The sequence below is a fragment of the Haemorhous mexicanus genome, chromosome 17, assembly GCF_027477595.1.
Source record: "Haemorhous mexicanus isolate bHaeMex1 chromosome 17, bHaeMex1.pri, whole genome shotgun sequence".
In the NCBI taxonomy this organism is placed as follows: domain Eukaryota; kingdom Metazoa; phylum Chordata; class Aves; order Passeriformes; family Fringillidae; genus Haemorhous; species Haemorhous mexicanus.
Window position 1 is genome coordinate 15,008,177 of NC_082357.1, and position 22,057 is coordinate 15,030,233.

The following is a 22,057-nucleotide window of genomic DNA, read 5'->3' on the forward strand; positions in this document are numbered from 1 at the left end:
CTGGATGGGCTTTAAGGTCCCTTCCAACCCAAACCTTCACGAATCCACACTAGGAAAAAGGCAATTAGTTTAATTAGCCATAATTGCTCTTGGTGTGTAGGACTGAACCTGTTCTCAGGTTCACCTGCAGGGTTTGATCCTGGCCCTGAGCTCTCCTGGGCTCCTTATCAAGCCAGCACTTGTTCTTATCTTGCAGGAGCCTCTCTGTTATCTTTCCTGAGCTTTTCCTGGATTTGTGTTAAGCCTCCCATTAAACCCAGGCTTTCTGCCTGCTCCCAGTTCTCCTTCTGTGCAGGAGCAGGAGCAAGCCTGGGGTTCAGGGAAGTGCCAGCTCAGTTCTTAAAAAAATATCAAAATCTTACAGCAGCCTTTTCCCAGCGAGGTGGGTCTGACCTGCAGCTCACGTTTTGAGGAGGATTTGATGTCCAAACATCCCAGCTCAGGCTGATTACTCCTGTTTGTGCTAAAAAAGGGATCTTTTAACAAGAAAAGCTTGTTCCAAATTCAGTGTAAACCAGGGAAGTGCTGCCCAGCACCAGACTGCTGGCACCACTTTGGGCTGGAGTTCAGATGGTGTGACAACGCCTGGGGACAGTGCTCAGGGTGGGACAGGGTGACCTGGACACAGCTCCCACTTCTTTGGGGTTTAAGGAGATCCCATGGAATTCCCCAGCTGGAATGAGGCTGGGAGGGGATGATTTATTCCCCCATTCCTTCAGGGAGTGGGAATTTTAATGACCCCAAGGACACAATCCTCCTTTTGTGCATCCTGCAGGAAAGCTGAGCCCCACCTGCCCAGGCTGGGATGGGATTTGGGATGGGAGGTGTGGCATGGCCAGGGTCACCTGCAGGGTTCTCCTGTGGCACAGAGGGATTTGGAAAAGAAAATCAGGAATGCTGAGCTGCTCTGAGCCTGCTCCAGCTGTGGTCACAAATACCCTGGGGGTTGTTGCTTCTCCTTCCCTCTCTTGGTTGTTCCCATTTCGTTACAGAGGATGAGTTTTCCCTCTGGAAAACCAGAGCAAAGTCCCCCAGCAAGGCTGAGCTGCAATACCCCCACAAAGTGCTCCTGTAAATGTTGTATTGTGGGATTACTTTCAGCCTTTTGCTCTATTTTTTAAAAAAACCCAAACCTAGACCAGTGCTTTAAAGAGGATTTTTGGCAGGTGTGACAGCTGCAGAGGACATTGGCTTTATTTTATGGGATCATGGAATGGTTTGGGTTGGAAGGAACCTCAAAGCTCATCTTGTTCCATGGACAGGAACACCTTCCACTACCCCAGGTTGCTCCAAGCCCTGTCCAGCCTGGCCTCCACCTGATTGATGGAATTCTGCTGGATGTTAAACCTTTGTGCTTGAAGGATCTTGAGATGCCGAGCAAGTCTGGCACTCTGTGTCCCTGCAGTGTTTGCCAGCTGTCCCAAACTCTGGGCAAAATCCACCTGGGAACAGCCAGCTCTAGGGAATGTTTGGGAGCCCAGAACCCACCTCAGAGGTGGGAGATGGGAAGGTTTGCTCCTGATTTTCAGTGAGAAAGACCAGCTGGGGAGGCTGCAGTGCAAACAGTGGATCAGAGCTGGCTCCCCCAGGCTGACCCCTCTCAGCATGGAGCTGTCTGAGCTCCCTGTGCTGTCTCCAGGCTTTGGATGGGGCAGAGCTGCCTTCAAGGCTTGCTTCCATCCAAACCTCAGGTCTGGCACGGGGGAAGAAGTTTGATTTTTAGTTTTGTGTTTTCCTGAAGTTAAATAAACCTTGATGTGCAGAGTAAGCCCTGGATAATCACAATAAACCAAAGGGCATCCAAGGAGCTGCTGGAGTTTTTCTTTTCCATTATCCTCTGTGACTTCCAACTTCTGATTTATCTGTGGCTCCTTCCCATTCCATGCCCTTCTTCTGCCCTCATCTACATCCCATAAAAGTTCTCTGGCAGTGACTGATGAGGGTGATTCCAGCTCTTCCCATGGAGTTTTGGAGCTCCATTTTCCCTGGGGCTGATGGCTCCTGGTGGATGTTCTTTTGTGGAAGAATTATTAATTAAAGGGTTGAGATCTTTGCATTGGACAGCTCAGGGCAGCTGGGAGTTGTGTGGGGAGCTCAGAGGGAGGTTGGACTCTTTTTAAGGAATCCAGCTCTTGGGATATTCTCCATCCTTTAAATTGATCTGGGGTGTGGAAGTTTGGGTGGAAGTCTGTGGATTTTGGTTGCTTTCCATCAGGAATATTTGATGAGCAGAGAAGAAGTTTGGGTCAGGTTAAATGATTGATTTTTTTCTCTTTGATTAATCAGTGAGAGGTTTGGAAAAGTGAGAGGATTGCTCTTGGTCTGGAGCAATCTCCCTCTCCCTGCAGGATCCCAGCTGGAAGCAGCCACAACATTGCAATAAAAATGGAAAAAAAAATCAATTTTCCTGCCCATTCCTATCTGGTATTTTCTTTTGGCCGTGGATTAAAAATCCATTGGTTTGAGCAATAAAATTAAGGCTTTTTTCCAGGACATTTGTCCTGTGTTCCTATCTATTCTTATCCCTTTTGTCCTGCAGGAAGGAGGAGAAGGAATGGTGTGGGATTGTTTTTTCCCCTTCTTTTAAGTTGTCTTCTTAGGGATATTTATTTGACAGCTTGATGCTACTGAAGGTTAAATATTGTTTAATTGTATTTATGCTGGCAGAGCCCCTTCTGGAATTCTCTGGGATGCTTCACAAGTCTCTATTTTGAGGTTTATTGCATTTTCTGTGTTCTCTTCATGCATCAAAACTGGTGGAAGTGAGAGCCAGAGGTCAAGTTTGATCTTCCTCTAAATCCAGACTCCTTGATCTGCCCGGAGCAGGGAACAAACTCCATGAATGGAGCTGTCTGTGGATTTCTTCTTGAAGTCCCTTTGGCCAGAAATGTTTCCTTGGTATGATTTGTGAGCAGATTTCTGGATCAACAAAAGGAAAAGTCAGGATTTTTGGAATTGCTGCAGTTCTTTTTGCCTTGCCATCTTTAAATTAGGGAGAAGACGTGTCGTAGTTGAGAGATAAATTCAAATTTAGACTTCAGTGGTAACAGAAATTGTGTGGCTTAGTGAGGTTGTGCACATGAAGAACTCTTAGCAACCAGATTTTCTGTATTCCCCTGCCTCTCCTCCCTTTAAATGGGAGCAGGAGCTCATTAATGACCAAGCATCATTAAAAATCAGCCTTGGAAGGGACTTTAAGGGTTTCACTGCATCATCTGAACTCCTGATTTGGGGTTAAATCAGTCCAAGATCAAATGTGCAAAACCTGGAGGGGAAGAGCACAAAGTGCTTGAGCTGTGTCTCAAAACCACCAGGGAGCTCAGGAATGGAGCTGCCACTTCTCCTGCTGTCCCCAAGGTTTGTTTGTTGACAGGAATTTCCTGGGAGCTGAAATATTTCGTGTTTTCCTGTCATTTGTGGCATCTTTGCACACAAGGCTGCTTCCTGCTGAGCCCTGTGTGGGCTGCCTCGATTTCCTGAGCTGTTCCCCCAGCCCTGGGGTGTCCCAGACTCATGTTCCCATTCCTGATTTCAGGGCAATGCTACCTAGCCAAATATTTCTGGCCACCCCCTCACTGCATCCCTGCAACTCCTCAAGAAATGGGATTCATTTATTTACTTTAAGGCCAGGGAAATCATTTTTCTCATGGGCTTTTTTTCCATCCCAGGCCGGGTGAAACCGCAGTGTTAAGCCATCCTCCTCCCAGCCATCCCTGGGAAGCTGGAGGGAGCCAAGGTACATATTTGCTGTTACTCCAAGCAGATAAGTGTCAGGGTTTCAAAGCAAATTCCAGCTGAAATCACTGCTGCACCTCAGCTCCCGTGCCTGGACTCAGAGTGACTCCAAGTTTTATGGCAACTCTCTGGTGTTCCCCTGTTCTTTTTTAAGGGTGGGCCTGGATGCATCCCAAAATTACCTGTCCTTGCTACAGCCTGGAGGGGAGAAGGCTCCTGGGTGACCTGATTGGGGATTTTGGCACCTGGAGCAGCCACAAGAAATATGGAGCTTTGCAGTGCTTTCTTCTCTTTATTTCCACATTTATAGATACTTCAGAAATAATTTCTCTTCAATATCTGTGCTCATGTGGTGGCTTAGAGTGGGAGGAGGTGTGAAAGGATCCTTGGGGGGAAAGAGCCAGGGAAAAAGGTGAAGGATGAGGGCAGAAACCTCCCTTGGTTTGGGTTCCTGAGGGAATGCTGTTGTTTTGGAAGGGAGAATTCATGTGATGCCTGTGCCAGAGTGGCAGCCACAGCCCTTTGTCACAGATTGTCACTAGAGCAGACACTGCCAGGAGCTTTTTATTCATTAAATGCAGGTTGGGAACCAGCAGGGGGAAATCCCAGGTGTAAATGTGGGGCAGTGTCAGAGCACTCGGATTTGCCCAGCTCTGCTGGGTATCTCAGCCAGGGAAGGCACAGCCTGCAGAGGCAGAAATTCCCAGAGGGGTGGAAGGGAATGCCAGGGAGGTGTCTGAGGGGATGATGAGAGCTCTGGCTCTTCCCATCTGTCCTTTGCTAAGCTTTGAAATCCCACTTTTTGTCCCCTTCATCACAACATGTCATGTAAATATTTTCCATTCTCATTTCCATGGCTTCTTAATATTCCTAATAACATCCCTAATGACATTCCTAATGACATCCTTCTGGCTCATTCAGCTTTTCAAACAGGCAGTGGCCAGGGAGAGGAGGAGAACACGTGAAAGTCAAGATTTGGTGGTTTAGAATCAACCCTTAAAATGTGAGCTGCAGCAAAGCCAGCTCTGGGATTGATGTTTGCATGGAATTGGTGTCTTGGGAAGGCTGAGCTAGAACAGAGGCTGGGCAGAGTTAAAGGATAGAGCAGGGATTGATTCCAAGGATCTCCTCCATGGATCCACCTTGGGCAGCACCAGAGCCCAGCCAGGGCTGCACCCCAGGTGAACCAAAATGGTCCCAAAATGGATGAGGTGTCACTTTGATCAGCTCTGCTCCATTTGCATCTTGGAGCTCATTGTCCCATTCCAGATTTAGGTTATGCAGTCCCATCCTTGTTTTTCTCTCTCCAGCCCACGGGGTTTGTGCTCCTGGGCTGAGATTTGGATCAATTGTCCTTGGTGAGATTTGGATCAATTGTCCTTGGTGAGATTTGGATCATTTGTCCTTGGTGAGATTTGGATCATTTGTCCTGGTGAGATTTGGATCAATTGTCCTTGGTGAGATTTGGATCAATTGTCCTTGGTCCCCAGCTGGAGCAGGAATTGTTTTGTCTCCCTGCTCTGTGCACAGAGCTCACCATCCCATAATGTGAAGCTCAGAACTGCACACTACAGCAGCACAGAATCTGAAAAATAGAAAAGCCAAAGCCTGAGGCATCAGGATGGCCCTGATGTGACCTGGCTGTGCCCAAGGGCCATCCCCACTCTGCTGCCCATCCCTGGGCACAGCACAGGAGCTTTGTCCCCAGGGCTCCAGGATTCCCAGCTGGTTTGGCTGTCAGACCGTCGGGGTGGGAGCTGGAAGCTGTGCAGCCTGGAGAGGTTCAATCCCAAAATGTTATTTGGGATTAAAGTCACCCTCCACATCAGGAGTGATCCAGACCTGGAGCAGGGATAAATCCCCTTCCTGGAGGTTTGAGCCATGCTGGAGCTCCTTCTCTGTTGTGGAAAACCCTTCCTGTGTCAGCCCTGGGACGTAGCTCCAGTGGTGATTTCATCCCTTTTTAAATTTATTTTAAGAGAAAGTCACTGGATGCTGATATCTCCCCCTCCAGAAACAGGGAGAGCTCAGAGATCTGCAGGGAAAATGCTCCAGAGATGGTTCAGCAGGGGAATTTGGCCAGGACTTTCTGGCACACAGCTTGGACAGTTCAAATCATTTATTAGAATATTTTCCCATCTGTTTGTTATTATTAAATATGAAGGACTGGTGTTGCACAATCTTGCCTTTTGGATTTATGGCCAGGAGAAATCAGTGCAGGTTTTTATTGAGTACCTTTTAACTCTGACTCAGTTACAAACAGCATTTTGAACTTCTCCTGGGTGAGGTTTTAAAGTAAAATGAAATGAAAGCAGCTCCCAACACGTGCTGCTCTGTAAGGGTCAGCACTTTCTCTTTGGAAAATTGTCCTGTACAGGAATATCTTGGAGGGTTTGGTTTCATTTTTGAGTCCTGGGATGTCATGGGTGCTAAAACCTCCCCTCTCTGCAGATGCATCAGGAAGAGGATCTGAAATGCAGTTTCCCTCCTTTGGGAAGCTTTGCTGTGCTCTCTTCTCTTTATTTCCACATTTTTAGACACTACAAAAAATAATTTATCATTAATATCTGTGCTTACGTGGTCACTTAGAGTGGCACACTCTCACTTCATAAAGGGTTGATCTCTTAAATCCTTTTCCAGCCCAACTGAGAATTTGGAATTAGATTATTTTAAAGGTCCCTTCCAGCCCAAATCATTGTGATTCTATAAAAGAAAAATAGAATTTTTTGGTTTATAAAACCCAATAGCATTCAAGAACTCGCTGCTTAATAATTATTTTAACAAATAACAGATATTTTCAGTTTGGATTTGGTTCCCTTTCCTCATTTCAAACGATTTTTATGCAGAACATTTGTCCCTCCTCTTGCAGCCAGGGTGTCACTGGGTGCCACCCGTGGCCTCAGGTGGTTGATAAATCACCAGGATAAGCAGTGCTGGTGTTCCAGCTGCCTTCCCACATGGTTCCAGTTAGGGAATCCCAGCCCCAGCCTCCCTGACAAGTTCCCCATCAGTGATTGAACGTTTGCAGTGATTTCTGTCCAGAAATTGAATTCATTCTTAGAGCAAGAGGTGCTGCCATCCTCTTGAAATTGCAGGATTAAAGCAGGATATTCTCCCAGCTCTAAGGGTATGGTTGATTATTTGTCAGGAAAATCCCTGAGCTGCACCTGCTTTTTACAGTTTTACAATTCCAGGTTAGTTTTGTGTTGCTGAACACTTAAAAAACTGCCTTTTTTTTTTTTTTTTGCTGGATCCTTCTGTTCTGGGGCATGTACACGATGATCTGGACGGTCCCTCCCACCCCAAAGCACTGTAGGATTTTTCAGCCTGATTTAATAAGTGCAGAGTGAGGACTGAAATCATTCATCTGGTTCATTTTAGGCACTGAAGTCATTTGGATTCCTTACAGGGGGAACAAGTTTTGTGGTGCTGGGACATCTGTGAGGAGCTGTTTAATATCACTTGTCACTGCCCTGGCTGATTGTTGTTTTCATGTGGTCGATTCCAGCGGTTTCCAGAGAAATGTAAAAAGCTGCTGCTTCAAATGAGAAGCAAAAATCCTTAATTATATGGCGGGGAATGCGCTCACAAGTGGCTGTGATGTCACTCACGTGGCAAAGCCACCACCCAGGCTGCCAGCAGCACAGGAAAGTCTTAGCTTGTGTTTTCATGGAGCTGCTGGGTCCTTCCAGCTGGCAGCAGCACCCAGGGAATGGGAATTTTGGGGGGAAAACGCTGCTGTCCTGCTCCCCTGCTCCCTTTACCAGCAAGGCTCTGTGGTGTTTGCAGTGGGGCTGGAGGAGGGGATCTTTGGAGCTGCCCTAGGTAGATTTTTGCTGGATTATCCAACCTTGTGACTTCCTCCAGGAGCCATGAAAATGCCCTGGCACGGATTCCCAGAGGAGCTGTGGCTGCCCTGCATCCCTGGAAGTGCCCAAGGCCAGGCTGGATGAGACTTGGAGCAGCCTGGGAGGGTGTCCCTGCCCATGGAAAGGGGGTGGAATGAGCTGATCTTGAAAATCCCTTCCCACCCAAACCATCCCAGGATTCTTTGACTTAGAATTCTCACTGCACTCTTCGTTACTTTATGAAATGATGCTAAACTGGGGTTTTTTGTGTTTTTTTTTTTGTTTTGTTTTGTTTTTGTTTTATGATGTTGTTGGTGGTGGGTTTTCTTGTTTTGGTTTTTTTTGGGGGGTTTTTTTGGGTTTTTTGGGGTTTTTTTGGGGGTGTTTTTTTTTGGTTTTTTTTGTTTTGGTTTTTTTTTGTTTTGTTTTTTGGGTTTTTTTGTTTGGTTGGTTGGTTTTTTGTGGTTTTTTTTTTGTTTTGTTTTTTTTTGGGGGGTTTTTTTTTTTGGTTTTTTTTTTTTTTGTTGTTTTTTTGTTTTTTTTTTTTTTTTTTTTTTTTTTTTTTTGTTTTTTGTTTTGGATCCCCAGGCAGATTTTCAGCCTTGGCCCCTAATTCAGGCATCTGCCCATCAGCATTTCTGCCTCTCTGTGTGTGTGTCTGCTCCTCTTTGCACTGTGCAGGGAGAGAACAGCTTCCTAACCCAGCTGCCTTCTTGCCATTTGTCCCATAACCACCAAAGCACTGCTGCTCCCTCCTCCATCTCCTCAGATCTCTTTAAAACCAGCCTTTGAAAGCAGCTTTTTGATTTCCTGAGGTCCACATTTGGTCTCCTCCCTCCTGCTCCCCCTTCCTTTGTTCCTGGAGGTTCCTGGAGGTGCAGGCTGTGGGTGTTGGGGTCACTTTGGTCACTTCTGAGCTCATGGTGTTGCAAAAGGCCTGGATGAAAGCAGCCCTGAATTGCAGCAGATTTCCAGCCCTGAAGCTTCCTTGGAGCTGGGTGAGTTCCATCCGGGATGGGGCTGAATGGAGGCTCCTGTTTGCTTTTCTTGGGATGGAGGGCTGTCCAAAAGGACCTGACAATACCCATTTTCTTATTTATCTGTAATCCTGAAAAATAGCATTGAGTGTGGACAGAGAAAATCCCCTTTTAGAATCAGAAAAATCATATTTATAGGTACTGGAGTAGTTTTGTCGTGGTCTCTTGTTTAAATAGCATCTTTTTTGTTGTTGTTTGGTTGGTTTGGGGTTTTTTTTTTAAGGTTTTGGGTGTAAAAAATGTTGCAGGAGTTCTGGAATCATTCAGATTGGAAAAGACCTCCAAGACTATTTCAAGTCCTCACCTTGTCCCCAGAGCACTGAGTGCCACCTCCAGGGATCCCTTGGACACCTCCAGGGATGGGGACTCCAAACCTCCCTGGGCAGCCCCTTCCAAAGCCTGACCACCCTTTCCATGGGGAAATTCCTGCTGGTGTCCAGCCTGAAGAAGAGCAGAGCTGGTGGACACACAGCCCACGTGTCCCACAGGGAAATGGGAAGGGCTGGAAGGGCCTGGCTGAGAAATGGGAACAGCCAGGCAGGAGAGGCCAGGGACAAGTGACACCACCAGGAGCAGGTGATCACAGCTACAAATTTGCTACAAATAGATGAAAAATAGAAGAGCTGAAATCCCAAGGCATCTCTTCAGCACCACACAAGGACACAGCAGCTCATCCCACAGCCATCCCCAGATCCCATCTGTTCCTCTCAGCCAGGCCCTGTGCCATGTGCCCAGGGAGCTGAGCTGCTCCAAACAGGTGTCTGCTGGCTGCTCAATCTTTCTTCTTTTCTGGCAGCTTCAGGACCCATCAGCAGCTGTTCCCCTGATGCCTTCAGTCTGAGCTCTCCTGTTTCCCAGATTCTGGACTGCACTGGGACATAATAACTCTGAACTCCATGTAAAGTGTCAGCAGGTTCTCCCCACAGCTCAGGCACACAGAGCAATCCTTTCCCAGCCCCAGAACCGAGGACACCACTGCAGCAGTGACCCTAAAGCTCATCCAGCTCCAGCCCCAACACCTTCCACTGTCCCAGAGTGCTCCAAGCTGGCCTTGGACACTGCCAGGGATGGAGCAGCCACAAATTTCTCTGGGCAGGAGGATTTCAGGGAATGCTCTTTCCCATCTCCAGGGACATCTCACCCTCCCTGGCCAGTGTGGGCACCTTCTCCTCACCTTGAGGCCAAGGTGGAGAGCTCTTGCTTGTTCACAGGAACAGGGCTGAACTTATTTTCCTCCTTGAAGACAGAGTAATTAAACCCAGTATGTACAGATCCCTCAAATTGACAGCCGCCCACAGAGCTAAAAACAGGAAATCCATTAACTTCATTATTTAAAAAATAAAATAAAAATCCTCCCAACTGATTCCTCTGTCACTTAAAGTTCTGCATGGAAGGAGGGCTAATTTAACGCTGCATTAACTCCCAGTTATCACCCTCCTGTTACCTAAGTAGTTCCTAATGACTACCCTGGAGAGCACTTGGAAGCTTTTAAAAGTTTTTATGCTAAATTTTATTTTTTTTTTCTGGGTAGTTTATACTTTAAGTACAAAAGTTCCTGCTAACATTCTCCCAAATCTTCCAACAACAGCCAGAACTTTTTCTGGTGGCTGCAGAAATGTGAAGGATCCCCAGGCTGAGGTGACTTTGAACAAGAAACGGGAAATATTTAATAATGGTGGTTGAAGATGGATTTGGCTGTGGGAAGATCTTGGGTTTGTGGTGTCCTGGGGTTGGGCTGGAGGGCTGTGGGTGCTGCAAGCCTGGAGAGGTTCAATCCCAAAGCGTCATTTGGGATTTAAAGTCACCCCCAAACCAGGAGGGATCCAGACCCCGGAGCAGGGATAATTCCCCTGTTCTGCAGCACAGCTCAGATATTCCCAACAGGTGCTTTAGGCTCGAGCTGAAACCAAACCACGCTGGGTTTCAGGGAGGTGGGCTCGGGAGCAGGTCTGATTCCAGGGAAAGTCAGTCTGGATTGGATATCTGCCTCCCCTTGGCTGCTGGGCTGTCTGACACACAATATCCATAGGGAGACAGCTGCACTGGGAGCTGAAAAATCTGGATCTGTTGGAGCAGCATTTGTCTGTGCCGTGCAGACGTGCTCTGGGTAAATTTGATGTGTGGGTTTCTGTACAAAGAGAAACAATTGGCTGTTTTCACCTTATCCTGCGTTTTTAGAAGGGCAATTAATAAGAATTAATTATGTGAGCTCTTCCTAGCATAGCCATGTAGGAGGGTTGATTTTGGCCAGGTGATATTTTTTTAGTCAAAAAAACAGAAAAACAGAAAATTCATTATTCTTGAACTTAGTTTTTATCTTCTGAAGGCTTTCAGCCCTCCCCTCCCTCACTGCTTTCTCCCCAATTGTCCAACAGAATGGTTTGGGATGAGGAGATTGGGGAAAGTACTGTGCTGACTCCTCTGCAGCCATGGCCAGGCTGGGTAACTTGGGATGGTGAATTTATTTATGGTAAATAATGGAGATGAAAATTGGACATCACTTGATGTCAAGCTACAAATACAAACCCTCCATTGCCTGAGGGGCTCGAGCGTTTGGAAGAGGCAAAACACTTGAAAACCCTAAAAGGAATAGTGGAAAGTGAATTTAGGTTTGGGGTTGGCTTCCTCCCTTCCCTCCTCTTTTCCAGCACATCCTCCTGCTCCTCCTCCTCCCCTGCCCCAGCAGAGACATCTGGAAAATCCCAAACCCTGGATTTTGCCACGCCAAGTTCCGAGCGTGTCCCGAACCCTCGGAGCGCGTGTGGGGCGGGCGCAGCCGCCATCAGAGGTTGATTTTATTCCCTTTTTTTTCCCCCCCAAAAAACCCAGCCCGTGGCTCCCTCTCCGGCTGTGCCAGAGATAACAATGGGGGGCTTTGTGCTGCCCTGCAGCTGCTGAAATTTGACGAGATCCAAGTGAGGAAAACAGGAGCAGGTGGGTCAACAACGTGACCCTTTCGTTCCCAGCAGTATCAGTGGGCCCGGGAATAGGGATGTGTTGGTTGGGCTTGGAGGATGGGAATTGTCTCTTGGAGAGAGCCCTGATGGGGTTTGCTGCTGTTTGTGGGATGGGTTTCACCCCCCAAACTCCAGGATTGGGGAATGTTACTGGAGAGTGTTGCTCCCTTCGTTCCCAGATTGTTCACTGGTTTTGGGATGCTCCATGGCTTCCATGTGGATGCTCCTGAAGCTCCCAATGTCCTGAAGCTCCAATATCTGCCTTCCCATCCCACAGCCCCAAAGTGAGGCTGTCCCACATGTGGCTGCTCAATCCCTGGCAGTGCCCCAGGCCAGGCTGGACAGGGCTTGGAGCCCCCTGGGACAGTGGGAGGTGTCCCTGCCATGGCAGGGGTGGCACTGGGTGGGCTTTGAGGTCCCTTCCACCCCAAACCATTCCAGGATTCTATCCCAATTTCTTCTCTGAGTCCCCTCAGGTTATGGAGATGTCTCCTTCCTGTCTGTGTATTTTGCTGCCCTACAAAGTGTCAGGGGTGGGAATTGCTGCAGTGGGAGGGGGGTTTGGGATGTGCTTCCCAGGGTGTTGGGTGCACATGGAGGAGGTGGCTGTGTTCACCTCCTGGCACTGCCACTTCAGCAAACACATCTCACTGTGGAATCCTGGAATGGCTCAGGTTGGGAGGGACCTTAAATCATCACCTTCCTCACCTTCCTCACTGCTCCCATGTGATAGCAGCAGGAGGAGGGCAAAAACCGGGAGAGAAATCCTGGAGTTCGTGAGCTGGGAGGGTCAGTGAGGAACCCTGGAGAAATCCTGGAGTTCGTGAGCTGGGAGGGTCAGTGAGGAACCCTGGAGAAATCCTGGAGTTAGTGAGCTGGGAGGGTCAGTGAGGAACCCTGGAGAAATCCTGGAGTTAGTGAGCTGGGAGGGTCAGTGAGGAACCCTGGAGAAATCCTGGAGTTAGTGATCTGGGAGGGTCAGTGAGGAACCCTGGAGAAATCCTGGAGTTCCTGAGCTGGGAGGGTCAGTGAGGAACCCTGGAGAAATCCTGGAGTTAGTGATTTGGGAGGGTCAGTGAGGAAACCTGGAGAAATCCTGGAGTTCCTGAGCTGGGAGGGTCAGTGAGGAGCCGGCTGGCTCCCCTGGCAGGTGGGCTGACCTGGCTGATCCCTTCAGGTGTCCCAGTGTGTTTGGGCTCTGTGAACCCTTGAGTGTGACAACACTCAAACCTCAGCAGGGACGTGGCTCCAGCCTCAGAGCTGTCTAAGAATCCAAAGGATTTGGAGTCTGAGGCTTTCAGGGCAGATGTGAACAACTGTGTGTGAGTCAGCGGGGAGGAACGGGAGGTTCTGCTGATGGATTTGGTAATCTTGGGCCTGGTATCATCTTACAGCCCAGTGAGGGTGAGCTGAGCCCAGCTCCCCCCTCGTGCACCGAGCTGAGGATTCTCTTGTGGTGTTCAACATGTTCATCTCCTCAAATCTTCCTGACTGAGCTGGAATTTTTATAGAAACCACAACACAGGAGCATCTGGGATAATCCCAGCACCCCCAGCACTTCCAGTGGCCACGGAGCAGCATCCAGCAGCAGTTTGTTTGCACGAGATGAAGCTTGAAAGAGGAGTGGGCTCGGGGGTCTTGGAGGTCTTCTCCAAGCTTAACGATTTCTGGGAATGACAGATTATGGTCAGGATGAGTCTGTGCTGGATGGAGAAGGAAGAGGCCAGGAGAGGTCCAGGGTGAGGATGGATGGATGGATGGATGGATGGATGGATGGATGGATGGATGGATGGATGGATGGATGGATGGAGGATGGAAGGAAGCACAGTTGGGTGATGGATCCCAGAAAACTGATCCCACGTGTACAGCTGTGGAGACTCCATCCCTCAGGAAGGGGGTTGTGAATAAATCAGAGCCTCTCCCAGCTTATCTGCCCTAAACCTGGTTTTAGCAGGACCTTGAGGCAGGAGCGCAGCCCCACATGCCCTCACCGGGGAGCAGCCAGAGCTGGGCAGGATTTAACCCCACACTGGGCCAGTTTTGGGGCCCAGACTCCTGTCCCAGCCTGTGAGCAGAGTTTGTCCTTGGCTGCACTGGCAGTTAAGCCCAGTCTGGGGCTGGCTTAGCTGCAGAGCAGCCGGGGGTGCCAGGGCTGTGCCCGGCAGCTGGCAGCGCTGTTTACTCCGTGCTGCTCCCGGCACGGCTCCATCCTGCTGTGCCAGCTGGTGCCAGGATTCCAGCCCTGGCATCCCTTTGGGATAAAAGCACAGGTGCAAGGCTGAACTCGTGGTCTAGGCCATGCCAGGAAGGCTTGGCTTGGCTTGGTGCTGGGAGCATCCTCCTGGAGCCGTGGGATGTGCGGGAATGGTCCCGCAGGATGCCAGCAGCCTTCTGTGCCTCTTGCTGGCACTTGGGGTTAAAAACAAAGCAGGGAAAGCTGCTGGTGTGCCCTGCTGGGCCAGGGAATGGATGCACAGGGATGCAGAGTTTGGATCCCACCCCGACACCCATCCCCAGCAGGGCAGGGTGGTGATTTCCATATGAAAACAGGGATAACAGTGGGATTCTTGTGCTGGCAGGAACGAGGGAGATCTACGACCCTTTTGGTGCCAGTCAGCCCCGGAGCTGGGTTCAGGCACAATTAACCTTTCACTTTTGGGATGAGCCGGTGCTTTCCTGCTGCAGCTGCTTTTGGGACAATATTCCTTACTTCTCCTTCCAGAACCATTAATTTGGGCAGCTGGGGGGGCTGTGCTGGGAACCACAGGCTGTGTGGAGGGAGGAGGGGGAGTTTGAAACAGCTTTGATGTGTGATAATCTGAGTTTTTAAAATTGCATTTTGATTTAAGGGGTTTTTGCACATTAAGATTTAAAAAAAAAGGAGGTTTCACGACTGTGATTGGAAATATTTTCAAGCAAATTCAAAGTGGTTTTTCCTGTGTGGCAACATCAAATCAGGGGTTGGAAAAATCTTGGGGTGGGGGATCAGGGGGCTCAGGCTGAAGCTGGAAGGGATGGATGGGTTTGGAGTGGGTTTGGAATGGGTTTTCCTGCCTCTTTGGGCTGGTTGAAAGGAATTGTTATGGATCAAACTGATGAAATGCCTGGAGAAACCTTGGGAATGAACTGGAGCCATGGACACTGCCTGGTTTAATTGACATAGCTGAGAGTGTCAGTGCCTTAATGGCTCCACCAAGGAATTTTCAGGAATTCTCCTCACCAGTGTGCCATTTACTGTCTTTTTTTGAAATGGTTTAAAAGTACAGTTCTATCAAATAGAAATGTTTGAGAATCAGAATAATTGGAGGTGGGACAAAGCTGCAGCAATTTAGTTTTGGCAGGGATAATTTGGTGCTTCCAGACGTGGTGAGGGTTGGACTTCACCTGTCAAAACAGAGCTGTGTGTTCTGCCTCCCTTGGAATAATCATTGCAATATTTGTAGGCTGGGATGGAGGAGAAAATGCAAAATACAGATTTGCATGGATTAGATGGAGTCTGTCTGCTCCAGAGGATCCTGGATTCATGGTGGGATCCCAAGGCTCTGCTTTGAGCTCATTCCAGGGTCATTTGGTTAAATCCAGGGATGGGTAAAATCCAGCAATTGGTAAAAGTGGCCTAATGGACAATTTTGGTCCCATTTTGAATTTTTTTTGTGATTAAAATTCTGAGCTCTGAATGTTGACGATGACAAGACCTAATGGGATCTTAATTGCTGGTTTTTGAAGCTAAAACTGCCCCATTTTGGCAAAAAATCCAGCCCAGTCCATGGCACTGCTGGATCCATCCGTGACTGGAGGAATCAGTGGCACTGCTTGCTTGTCCTGTGCCACTACCCAGGGCACCTAAATCTCATTTTTTCTGCTTCATAGAAATTATTAATTTTTATAAAATCCCCCCTTTTATGTAGTTTGTGCTTGGAGAAGAACAACACAACCCCAAAGCTTCAACCCCCTGAATCCCCCCTGTGTGGGATGTCTGTTTTAGGGCAGCTGGTGCCTGATTTCCCCCAAATTAACCTTAAAAAGCATTCAAGGTGTTTTTTTTTTTTTTAATCCTTCCATTTAAATTTAATTCCAGGATAACTTCCAGCACTCTCACCATAATTATTCCCTTCTTCACTTCTCGTTGGCCCTGCAGGATGGGAATCACAGCTCCTGGAGACAGGATTCCTGGGAATATTCCTGTGCCCCCTCTGGAGCCTGTCCCGCCTGCCCCAGGGCTCTCCTCCTTCCAGGATTGTCATCTGGAGCTTCCGCTGGCTCATCTTCAGGATCATGCTGGGAGCGGTGAGTGGGAATTCCCCTTGGCTTCTTGGAGGTGCCAGCAGCAGGAATGTCCCATCCCAGAGGTCCCATCTCAAATGTCCCATCCCACTGGGAATTTCGCAATCCATAGCCTCAGGGTCTGTTGGTTTGGGAGTTTTTCCCATTTTCAGGATCATGCTCAGAGCTGTGAGTGGGAATTCCCCTTGGCTTCTTGGAGGTGCCAGCAGCAGGAATGTCCCATCCCAAAGGTCCCATCCCAGCTGGAAATTTCCCAATCCCAGCTGGAAATTTCCCAATCCAGCACCTCCAGCTCCACTAGTTTGGGAGTTTTTGGGAGTTTTCCCCTGCTCTGGTCTTCAGGATGCTTCACCTCTCTCCTGGCTTTGTTTTGAGGAGGAAGAGCAGGAGGGGATGAATGATCTGTGTGGATTTGTTGGTGCTGCTCCTGGCTTTGTTTTGAGGAGGAAGAGCAGGATGGGATGAATGATCTGTGTGGATTTGTTGGTGCTGCACTTGAGGGGCTCTTCCAAAGGAATTAAAGGGAACTTGGGTGTTGTGGCTTTTGCACAAGACTGTTGGAATCCTGTGGGTAATTCCCAACTTTCCCCAGATTTTTTCTCCTTTGTTTTTGCTTTTCTGAGCTGTCACTCTCTGCTCTGTGCTTGCAAACTGAGCAATTGCTGCAGAAGTGTCCCGGTGCCAGAGGGAATTCCCAAGCAGCTTGTAAGGGAATCCATCAGGACCTGACACATCCCTGTTAAAATCAAGGCGTGGCAGGGGCGTTCTCCCATCAGCTCCATCTGCTTGGACCTTCCAGAACATCCCAAAGCTTGAAAGCTGAGGATCATCACTGTAGGAGGAGTGGTCTGGGTTTTTTGGAATTTTGCCTTGGGATTTTTTCAGGGATCTTCAGCATGCAGGCTGGATCCCAGGATCTTGATGCTTCTTTGGATTCAGGGAATGCCTGGACGTGGCACTCAGGGCTCTGCTCTGGTTGGCAGTGTGGGGATTGGTCACGGGATGATGATCTTGGAGCTCTTTTCCAGCCTCAGTGATCCCAGGATTCTGTGGTTCTCAGCTGTGGTGTGGATTGTGGAGGGAATTGACACCAAGTGTAGCCAAACATCCCTAATTTCCTCAAAAATTGATCTGATCACCAATTTGCTTCCTGCTTTCCTTCTAAACTGGGATCTGCCTGAGACTTTTTCCTGCAGATGTGTCTCATAAATTCTGAATTATGGGGCAGGCTGGATATGAAGGAAAACTGTGCCTCCCAAACATCTCTGTTCCCATTATCCCTGCGCTGCTCTCAGCTTTGCCAGGAGAGCAATAACTCCTGATGTTTTTGGGAAGAGACATGTCCCTGTGTGCCTGGGACACTGATATATCACTGACAGCCACGGGAGAGGAAAACATGGAAAGGTCATTAAGTGGAGACCCCCACAAGGGAGTGATTGATGGGATCTTTAATGTTTTGGGGCCTGAAGTCGTGTAGGATTTCTCCTGGGCTGGGGGAACAGCTCAGCAGGCAGTGGGAAGGAGAAGGATCCTCCTGGAGCCCAGGTGCACCTGCTCCCAGTGCATCTTTGGTTTCCTCCTGAGCTGCCCAGGAGCTCAGCACGTGCAGCAGGAGTTTTCCCGGTGGGATTGGCAGGGGTGGTGCTTTCTGCAGGAAGTTTGGCTTTCCCACATGGTTCTCCTGGGATTCTCTGGGCTGGCTGGGGTGAGGCTTTCCTTGGGAAATCCTCCAAGCAAGCAGCATTCCCTGGGGGCAGCTGGGCTTTCCTCACCTTGTGCTGGGTGTTAGGAGGGTGTTTTGGGAATGTTCCTTGGGTGGGTGAGGTGGTGTCTCCTCTCCAGGTTCCCATCCCAGTGCTCTCCTGTTTTCCTTGGTCCCTTCCTGAACCACAGGGCTGATTTCACTTTTCAGCCCCTTTTTCCTCTGCCGTGTCTCACATTTGGGATCTTTCTCCACGTGGAGCTCTGACAACCTGGGGCTTTGCACTGAGCAGAGCTGGTCTGGTTTGGGGGAGGATGTTGCAGGAAAGGTTGGAAGGAGATGATCTTTAAGGTCTCTTCCAACACAAACCATTTCATGGTCTGGGAGTTTTGCTCTTTCCTGGCTAAACCTCCTCCCAAAAAATCCTGTCCAGGCCTTGCTGTGTTGTGCACAGGAGCTGGCTGGGCTTGTTTAGAGAGAAGTGGGATAATCCCAGCTGTGGTGGGAGGCGAGGAGCTCAGGCAGGCGCTGCTGCCGGGGTTTGATTGGCAGCCAGTGCTGGGCTGAGCTCAAATATTGCTGCCTTTTTAAAAGGCATAATTACGTGATTCAATCTATATGTTTGATGTTCCTAATCATCCATTAGAGCAGGATGTAAAGAGGGATGCTTCCCAGGAACATGCCACAGAATAGGGGCTCTTTGTGTGAGCCAGCAGCTCGTTAGGCAGTGAGTGATGCAAACACACATTTGCAGGGCTGCTTTCCCTCAGAAGAGCTCGGTGGTTTGATGGCTTCATCATTTTGTTTGTGACTCTCTGTCACTCGGATTTCCTGAGGCTTGGAAGATGCGAAGCGTGGGTTTGTGATGCCATCAGAGTCACCAGGTGGGAGGCAGAGGTGTGTGCTGAGATTTCTGCCACTCCTCAGGCAGAGGGATGAGAGGACACAGCCTCAGCTTGCCCCAGGAGCATCAGATTAAATATTAGAATGATTTCTTTTTTCTCTGAAGGAATGGTCAGCGTTGGAATGAGTTCCCCAGGGAGGTGGTGAAGTCACTGTGGAAGTGTTTGAGACGTTGGATGTGGCTCTTGGGGATGTGGTTGCACTGGGTGGTCCTGGAGGTCTCTTCCAACCCAGATAATTCTGTGATTCCAGCCACACAACACATTCTGTGCTAACCAAGCCACGGGGGCTTCCCAAGAGGAGCAGCCCCACTGCCAGCAGGGCCCTTGGCGTGGTGGCACTGAGGTGTTCTGTCATCTGCAGCTGCCTGGGGGCTCTGCTGTGCTCTCCAAGCCCTGTCCCTCTCTCCAGGAGCACAAATATTTGATCCAGCAGGCAGAGTTGCTTTTCCAGCTGCTCCATTCCCTCGGTGGTGGGTGGGTTTGGGGTGGTGCCAGCCCCTTCTGCCAGCCCCTCGCTGCAGGCTGGGGGTCCTGAGGGAGCTCCTGGCAGCCCTTTTCCCAAAGTGCAGAGTTTAATAACCCCTGATTCCCAAAACAGGGATTGGTTGGAGCTGTGCTTCCCTGAATCTTGTGGATTCCCAGAGCCCAGTCCCACCTTACCAGCCCTGCCTGGAGCTTTTTGGGGAGCTTCTGATTGAATCCCCATCCTCTGCTTCCAAACTCTCCCAGGTAGAAGAGTTTCTGCTTCATTTTTGGGTTGTTTTGGGGGTTTTTGGGGCAGCAGCCTTGCTCAGGAGCTCTCCATCAAATACACCTTGTGGCTAAAACCCCATTGAGCAAACATTAGTCCTGGGGTTTTGCTGCAAGGCCTTAGAGTAGGTGACAGCTCCATGGAGTCCATACATTCTGGGGAATTCCCTGCTGCACGTGAGACCCACGTGCTGGGGGAGCCCAAATTCCTGCCCAGGGCTGGACTGGAGCTGATGAATTGCCAACAGCATCCTGGGGAAAGCCTGGAGTTAGCTCCTTGTGCCCTGCAAGTCACCAGGGATTGTTAAAGTACACCATAAAAGAGAGTTTTTGTGTCTTCATCAGGGCAGGGGCTGAGGGGCGTTGTGGGAGCTCAGAAATGTGAGAATTTGGTTGTCATCAACACCTGCCTGCAACTGCAGCAGCACTGAGCACACCTGGAAGCTGCAGGAGCACGGGAATGGGATCTCAGGGGGGTTTGGGAGGAGCCCTGGAGCAGCAGGTTCATCCTCCAGCCCTGCAGGGGCTGAGGGGGCAGTGCTGGGGGCTTCTCCTGATGGCTCTGCCCTGGGCAGGGAGCAACATTCCCTGGCTGACCCCTGGGCTGGCAGCTCAGGCTGCATCCTGGGTGCTTGGCTGGTGTCCAGCAGCACTTCCCTGGATCTCTCAGCCCTGCTGGGATGTGCCCATCATCCAAAGCACTCCTGGCTCCTTGATGATGTTCTGTACAAGGAATATCAGCCTGGAATGGTTTGGTTTGGAAAGGATCTTAAAACTCATCCAGTTCCACCCCCAGCACCTTCCACTGTCACAGGTGATCCAGCCTGGCCTTGGACCCTCCCAGGGATGGGGCAGCCACAGGAAACAGGGAAAACAAGGAAAAATTATTCCTGCTGGGGATGCACAGAGGAGATGGGGGAGCTTTGAGCATCAGGGGTGCAAGAGCAGGCTGGAGATGGGAATGAACAGGGAATGGAGGTGGAACTGTGCCTCACAGAGGATCCCAGCCATATGGAATGAGTTACCAGGGAAGGTGGCTGGAGCAGTGAGTGTGAGTCTGAGACATCTTGATTACTTTCTGCAGGAAAGGATTGCAGAGTGGAGTGAAAAACCAGGGAAACGGGATTTAAAGCACATTACCACTTTAATTTAAAAGTGCCCAAAGCAAGGAAATTCAGATTTAAAGCTGCCAATCTCTGCCTGGCTGCTGCAGGTGTTGGGGCTGGGAGGACTCTGGGTCTGTGTCCAGATGGGTCCTGGGGCCACGAGGCCAATCCCAGACCTTGGGTTTGTCCCAGGAATGAGATCCTTGAATAGGTGTGTTCTGTGATCATTTTATTCTTTATAACAGAAATGTATTTTCTTTAATAATCTGCCCTGTGTGCAGTGCCCTGCACACCTTCTCTGTGTGCTGCCCTTCAAGGTGCTGCAGGGGCTGGGATGGTCCCTCAGGAAGGGTTTTCTTCCCCCTTTTATCCTCCCAGTTTGGAGAGCCCTTCCCAGGAGCTGCTCCTTCTGCTCCTCCTCATGTCATAGACGGGATTCTGAGGAGGAATTTAGGGGCAGTTTAGGGGTATTTAGGGAATTTTTGGGGAACCCAAGAGCATCTTTTTCACTTGGGATTTGTGACTTGGCCGTGCCTCTCCTTGCTTTGCTTCCTGTAAACAAAATTTCTCTCTGTTTTTTTTCTCACTTCCCAGCTTTCCCTTTCTGTCAGAATGCCCCCCCCCACCCCTTCCCAAATCCAGGCTCAGCCCCCCTGAGCTGTTCAGGAACATCCTCGGAAGTGGCTGCAGAACAGAGGAGTTGGGAGCAGTTTTTGGCAGGCGGAGACTCAGAAAATAATTTCAGTCCTTTGCTGTTTCTAATGTACACAAGAGACATTTTCCCCTTCTGCAGGAGGATAAGAGATCATTTAAAGTGACAGTTTGAGGGGAAAAATAATACAGAAAGAATTCTAATAATCAAGTTTTTTCCCCTTAAATTATCACAGTTTTTTCCTGTGGATTTGTCCATCCTTCTCCGAGATGTCTTTTCACAAAAAAAGGATCAATTCCTTCCAGATAATTTATACATCACTTGATATTTAATATGTTTTTAAACAGTTCTGAATTTTCTTTGCTGTTAAAAAAATACTTCTTTTAACCCACTGCAGCAAATCCTTTCAGAACCTTGTGGTTCGTGTGAAACTCTTGGTGTTCCTTGTTTTGTTTTCGCTTGGAGCCTGTTAAAAGTGTCAGGACGTGGGTGGCATTTGAAAGGTTACTGGAAAGGGTGGGGCTGTGATTAGCTAAGAAGGGAGATGAACTTTCTGGCAAAAATAAGGAAGACTTTGAAGCAAACAGGATCTGGATGCCTGCAGAAAAATGGAATCAAAGACAAGCTGGAATTGGGGCGATCCCGAGGTGCAGAAGGGGGGAGCAGCAGCAGAATCCAGCGGATGTAGATGTCAGCTCGGTGACAGGCATGCCCTGATCCTGGGCATTATGGCCCTGAAATGGAGAATAATTATTCTAATTTGTTTTATTACATTAGCGTGGGTAGGAGGGAAGAAAGGGAGCTTTCTTCGCTGCCTTTCTCATTATTCCTCGGCGAGCGCGGCGGGGCCAGCTCCCGGCTCCCGCGCCGGCCCTTCATGGGAATTTTTGGAAAATGATGTCTGCAATGTTCTGACCTTTGCCGTCCCAGCTGCAGCCTCCTCCTCTCTGCGGGGATCCCACACTTGACTCCTTAGCAACCTCCTTTGTGCCTCTGATCTCTCTCCATTTGTCTGTAATAGCCCTTGGCAGCGGGACTTGTTGTTCCTTGGTGGCTGGAAAAGGCAGGAGCCGCCGATGCC

At 49.2% G+C, this 22,057-nt stretch overlaps 1 protein-coding gene across 1 annotated transcript in view; it reads left to right on the top strand.

Moving 5' to 3' along the window:
• LMF1 (lipase maturation factor 1) overlaps positions 1–22,057 on the top strand; it is a 142,735-nt gene that overhangs the window by 26,202 nt on the left and 94,476 nt on the right. Inside the window, exon 4 of the mRNA XM_059861986.1 lies at positions 15,716–15,864. Within this exon, the coding sequence (XP_059717969.1) occupies positions 15,716–15,864 (149 nt within the window). The remainder of the gene's footprint in view (positions 1–15,715; positions 15,865–22,057) is intronic.